At 57.5% G+C, this 6,359-nt stretch overlaps 1 protein-coding gene across 1 annotated transcript; it reads left to right on the top strand.

Moving 5' to 3' along the window:
• Positions 1–1,441: 1,441 nt before the first annotated feature.
• On the top strand, positions 1,442–1,811 carry GLRG_11324 (uncharacterized protein; the record flags this gene model as incomplete). The annotated part of the gene is made up of 2 exons (XM_008102012.1): positions 1,442–1,494; positions 1,601–1,811. 2 exons carry the CDS (start codon positions 1,442–1,444, stop codon positions 1,809–1,811), a joined length of 264 nt encoding a protein of 87 aa, XP_008100203.1.
• Between the last annotated feature and the right edge of the window lie 4,548 nt (positions 1,812–6,359).

The raw sequence follows: 6,359 nt of genomic DNA, 5'->3' as shown, positions 1-6,359 counted from the left end.
CCCGTCCAGACAACGGCCACCCCCTTCCTCCCCTCCCCCTTCTTTGACGCCCGACGAACAGCATCTTCCCTGTTCATGGAATCGGGCACGAAAGTTCCAGGTTCCCAGGGACGAATTTCCAGGCAAAGAGACGGAAGGGCCTCTCAAACCCCCCAGGGGTTGGCCCTTGAGGTCTTTAATCCCCTGTCGTGGAAAACCGGCCGAAATTTCCCTCCCGGCCCTCACTCACTCGCTCACACACGCACACACGCCCCCCTTCTACTAGTAGTATGTAGTGGCCCTCCGACCCCATGCTCCTCCCGCCCCTGGGACCTGGAAATCTCCGTCACGAGGGAGCCGCATGCCTGAAGAGACCGGTGTGTGTGCATGTCCGCAAAGGAGCCGCAGTGCCCCCGACGCTTACTCGGGAACCTGGGGCCACGAGCAAGGCTGCCTGCCTTGTCTGCCTTCTGTCGTCTGCGGCTACACGCGCGCGACGGTAAGGGGAAGACGGTCAATCACGTAGCATTGGGTAGAGGGGGCGGAGAGAGAGGTTTTCGATGCCATCGTTACCCGGGAGGGAGGGAAAGGTAGACTGTGAAAAGCTCGCCATCTCATGGTCTGTTGCGGATTCGCCTTGCGGCTTCTGGCCCCCAAAAAGAAAGCGAGTCCCGTTCGTCCGTCTACAAGCTGTCTTTTCCGGTGTTGACAAATCGGTGAAATGCGTATGGCCAATATTCCCAACGGTCCCACGTCCGTTCTCGTGCAGATGGATGGATGGCACGAAGAAAAGAAGAAAGAAAAAAAAGAGGAAAAAAGAGACTAATACTACATAGTATACCCACATGGCGGTCTCGGAAGGTGCCTAATTATGCCCGCTATAACGCCGTCGACACCATGCGGGAAACATAATTGGGTGGTTCGCGGGAGTTCGAGCTGTCAAAGGGGGGGAGAGAGAGGGAGACGTGATGTGCTCCACATCGAGCCAAGCTGCCGGTGGAGAGAGAGACAAAAGGGGTGGAAGAAGAAAAAAACCCCGCATGTATCGGAGGTCGCGAAACATGATGAACTTGATCAACACTGGCCCCCCCACGTCTCGAAGTCCAGGCAACGCCTTGCGCAACCGCCGCGGCGGTTTGAAGCCCTACCATGTACACGCCACGCCGTCTTGGAGCCCGTCCATGTCTCCATAGCCTCTCCCCTCCCTCCCGGATCGTCCCAAATCCTGTCTTGGGCGGTTCCGGCTGGCCACGCAAGAAGGCTTTTGGAAGGATGGTCAATGAGACGGCTACCAAAAGCGTAAGAAAGAGGTAAGAATGAGGATGGGCGAGTGACCGACTGAGAGAGTCATGTCCCCGTCTTCAGTGCGCCTGCGCACGTTCCCTTGCGGTATGTTACGATCCGAATCTCTTCACATGTTCGGAGTAGGGGAGCCCGTCAACCGGGTGTGGCAATGTACGCAATGGCAGGTATTCGAGGGCCTGACGTCGACTCGTCCCTTCATGCCTGCTGCCGGTATGTAACCTGAAGGATAACGCCTTTTTGGTTCACGAGGGGACCTGTTTGCCAGTAGGACCCGACGTACAGAAAGGCCCTTTCACCAAAGGAAAAGTGTACATAGTAGTGGCCGCTCGCGAGTCATGGGCCCCGGCCTCTGCTACTGGGGTGAGCCTGGCTCCGGGGCACGGTTCCGTACGGACCCGGGTGGTCGCTACCACGACGTTGGGGCCGTTCGCCAAGGGAAGGGAGGGGGTTCGGCTGCTCTGCTGACTGCTGCGGAGAACTCGCCGCTCTGCTCGAGTCGAGTAGGTAGAGAGGAGAGGGAGACATGAAAAAACGTGGCAGGGAGATTGGTCCTGTCTAGGAGGGGGGGGGGGTGGGAGTGTTCTTCGTTTCTGTGACAGGCCCGCCCCCTTGCTCCCTTGCTGCGACCAAGAAGGACGTGCGCGCAGCGTTCTAGAAGGCATCTTGGAATAATATGAAATTTGGAGAAACGGGTTGGTTGTTTTTTGATTTTATTATATTTTATTTCATTTTATTCCACTCCGTTTTTCCGATTCATCTTCGTCCGTCCGTCCGTCCACACATCCATCCCACCATCCGTCCGTCCGTCCGTCCGCGAGAACGTGGCTTTGCCCGTCCGTTCCTTGTCTTGCCCCTCATATCCGTCTATTGTCAATCCAGCATGTACGCATCATTCATCCGCCACTGCTGCCGACGCTGTTTGATACTGGCATTGAGGAGGCGGGAGGAGGTATCTGGCCGGCGAGTGATGCAACGTCGAGGCGACTTCGCAGCAGTAGGCTTGGCACCGTTCCAAAAAAGAGGCGCACATGGAGATCGAATCTGTCTTACCCGCCCGCAGCGCCGGCAGCTGAACCATAACCAAACTGCCGGGTGTGCGGTGTGTGTGTGTGCCTGCTGTGTACCGAGGTAGCAAACAATAGAATAACAGTTTTGGCGAGACTGTGACGGACGGTGACGAGTCGGCAGTGCGGGAAACGGACGGATAATACGAAATGGCACAAGAAGAAATTAAACATATAATAACCGTTAAATAAAAAACCAAAGCGTCAGAGTTACGCAGGGGGGAGACAAGTCGGCATGCATCAAAAACGGAACAGGGCCTGGGAAGTCGACCCGTAGTTCCCCGAGACCCAGGAATCGGACATCAGCCCGACGACCACACAAAGCTGGGCAGGCGGAGGCGAGCGTCTGGAATATTAGAAGAGGAGCAGGAGGAGGAGGAGGAGGAGGAGGGGAGGGGCAATAACAACAATCACGGTCGGGCTGCATCGAGAACTCGGCGGCCATCGCTCCCAGTTCGGTCTGCCATCCGGAGGGATAGCCGGCGCCCAGCGACGTTCTGCTTTGACAGGAAAAAGGGTCCTGTGGCCAGCCATCAAAGCGCGCAGCAGGCACACCATGCGCGGCGGCTCACACGCACGCAACACTCTCTCCGTTGCATCTCCCCTGGTCGAGGGCCGTTTCTTCCGTTCTTTTCCTTCACCCCCTCCCCTGCGGTCGTGCGCACAGTATCCCAGTGGCCCCGGGAGAAAGGGCAATGTTGCTGGTCTCTCCCCTTCTCTATCCGTACAGAAACGAGGCAGACACCTCCTCGTGGCCCTGCAACCCCCCCCCCCCCTCTTGGGGTCCCATGGGCGTCATTTCGGCGCATGCGAGTTTGGTCAAGTGACGATGGGCCTGTAAACTCTCTTCTGGCGAGGCTGGCTGGCGAGGTCCTTTCCCTTCAGGCCCCCGAGATGGGACGAAGAGGGGGAACGAGGTTTCATAAACTTCCGGATATTGCACGCTCGGAGGGGATGGTGACGCGGAGCCGCCTGCGATTTGCGAAGCGCCGCCAATGGAGAAGGGGAGGGTAGGTGATTAGAACGGACGCCCGTAGTGATTCGTCATCCATCATCTTTCCTCGTTGACGGCCCTCAGCACCCATCGCCGATGGCACGGCGGGTTGCAGCACGGCAATCAGGAAGGACTCTGCTTTGGGTGGCCTTCCAACGGTTGCAGACCAGGCTCGATGATGCCCCCGGGACGAAACTGCTAGTTGGCCAAGCCAGGGGTCAATGTTTAGCCAAGTCGCGCAGATATTGTACAGGATTCGGAGGTTCCACGCCTCTCCCCCCCCCCCCCACACTTCCCATCCTCCTCCTCCTCCTCCTCCCCGGTTCCTTGCGCGGTCTTTACCGTCGTCAGGAGCGCACTCTGAAATCGGCGGCCTGGGCGCTGGCACCTGGCATCGCGCATGAGCGGTGGCCCGCGCCAGCTGCCAAGGTACATGTTGCTTGATGCAGTCTGACACGCATGGGAACGCCGGTGGCCCATCTGTGGCTCATCACGGGGGGCGGAACGGGATCCTGATTGGGGGGAAGTGTGAGATTGCCGGAAAGTAAGTAAGAATGATGAAATCGATCAAAGGGAAATAGAAAAAGAAATATGCATTGCCAGTTTCTGATTGGCATAGAGTCTGCGTCTGCAGCGCGAACTGCTTCTGAAAATCCGATGTCGGGCCACATGCAGATGATGCGCGTCGGCATAAGGCCGGCGGATTTCTTTTTTCTTTCGGACGTGACGTATGAGGCTTCGTACAGGGAGCCCAAGCTCTCACGGACTCGAGCTCGATTCAGCTGCCTTGCCTTGCCTTGCGCCGCCAAAGGAGGCGTCGGTATCTCCGGCAGGCCGTGGCGAAGGTCACATGAGCAGCCTGCCGAAGATTGCCCCCTTCTCCTCCAGCCGCAATATCGATATACTTGATGAATAGCCGGTACCGGTAGTTGCAACACGGATCGCCGTGGCGAGGCTGTTTGAGGACCACTGCCGGCATAATGGGAGGAAATAAGGGAGGAAAGGAGGGAGAGGGGTGGGGTGAGGCGAGAGCATAGCCGCGCGATGGCCGTGCTGGGGGGGTGGCGGCGTGGGAGACGTCGCCGAGTACGTCGTAAACAACCCGGATTGTGGGCGCATCGTGATGAGAAGCGCGTAAAGTAAGGTTCCCCTCAGGGAGGTTGGTCAAGTGAGTGGTGACGTTGAGATTATTCTGGCCACACAATGCTGTCGAAGACTGTCATGGGGAAGCATCCGGGTTACGTCTCGGATGAACACTGCGTCGTATTTCCATCCAATAGGGCGTCCTCCGGCTTTGATAACCGGTGGACTTTATTCCATCAGAAGAATTATTCCATCAGGTTTTCCCCTCCTGAAAGGTCTGATGCGATTTGTCGATGACCACGTCGGTAGACGGTTCTCCAACAATTGCACATTTAATTCGCAGTAATTACGCTGATTTCTCGATTTTTATTTATTTTATTTTACTTTATCTCCGTGTCTGCAGAATCACCATGTTCTATCCCGAGCACAATACGCCGAGACCGTCGTAGAACCAAACGCAGTCACGTGGAAACGCCGACAGACGTCGCGGTATGCGGACGCGGTATGCGGACGCGGTATGCGGACGCGGTATGCGGACGCGGTATGCGGACGCGGTATGCGGAGCATTGAGACAGCAGCTTCAACGCCGGGCCCGGCCCCACAGTCGGCGGAGACGCGGCGTCAATCAATCACCCGGGCCACGCGGACCGGGGCTGTGACGCCGGCGGCGCCATCGGCGCTGACTTCCTCCTTGTTCACACAACGACCAACTTATTCCCACCACAAACCTGTCACCAGCAAACGAAGTCTCGCGCCGATGCCACCAAACGCGAGTCCAGCCGCGGGGGGGCGGGCTGGAATTGCAATAGCCTAAAGCGCTTGAATCGAACGTAGGGAGCCTCATCTGGAAAGCCATCCCGCTCCATATTGCCCGTCCCCCCCTCGGTTGCCAGTTTCTGCGGCGTTGGACGAGGTCAAGTGACGATGGCGATGGCGATGGCAAAAACGAGAGCTCGTGTGATCGCGCCCCAAACTCAAATGGGATCCCGATCCAACACACCCAAATTAAGAAACCGGAAAGCAACCTTGAACGCCGGCACTTCGCGCCCCAATGAAAGCCTCGTATGCGCTTACACGAAGTTCTGGGCGGACTCGGCCCACGCCAAGTCAAATTTAGCACTGCGCGACCGCCGCTAGCTCGACGGCGCGTCCAGCACAAAAAAGATGAAAGAAAAAAAGTGTATTCGTGGCGTCGCCCATTTCCGGCCACGGACCCGCGATCCTGTTCGTCTCGGGGCTGCTGGGTCGGTTGGTCTGTCCGGGACGGGTCGGCTTCCAGACCTTGCGACGTGGTGAGACGCCGCAGGTCAGAGGCGAGGGGGCGCAGCCAAGCGCAAGCACGCAACCCTTTGCCGGAACAAAGCCCGACGAACGTGTCGAAGCATCGGCCAGAAGGACGGGGACTTGTATTCCGACAGAACTCCGGCCTCGGGTAGCCGGAAAAGAGCGAATTGTCCGGCGAACGGGGGTCGGAAAACCAAAACGAAGTCGTCGTCGTCCCTGGAACCGCCGGGCCAACCCTGATGGGTGAGGAGGGGAGTGGCGTGTTCCGAGATGATGAACCAAGGGACAACCAAGCAATGCCCGCCCCCGTGATTGCATCAACTTGCCATGTTAATTTTACTTCAAGAACACGGGACCTCAAATGTGGCCAAGAAAACACGCTACATCAGATTATCGATGCATTTCCTACCCCAGTATCTCGGCAGTTGCCTGCGGAGTCGGCTGCAGGGCCACCTCGGCAGAGGCGGGGGGGGGTAATCATTTTACCCAAAGTGCAAGCCTCCTCCCATCCCCTCCCCCTTTCCCCACGGGGTAGCAAAGGACGGTCGTGACCGGGTGAAGGCGGCGGCGGTATGCCTTCCCCTCGGTAAACGTGTTTCGGCTATGGAAAAAAAAAATTAAAAAAAAAAAAAGTGTTCGAGTTGAGGCGA

Source organism: Colletotrichum graminicola (assembly GCF_000149035.1).
Source record: "Colletotrichum graminicola M1.001 genomic scaffold supercont1.83, whole genome shotgun sequence".
Taxonomy (NCBI): Eukaryota; Fungi; Ascomycota; class Sordariomycetes; order Glomerellales; family Glomerellaceae; genus Colletotrichum; species Colletotrichum graminicola.
The sequence above is the reverse complement of the archived record's forward strand: the minus strand, read 5'-3'. Positions and strand labels throughout refer to the sequence as shown.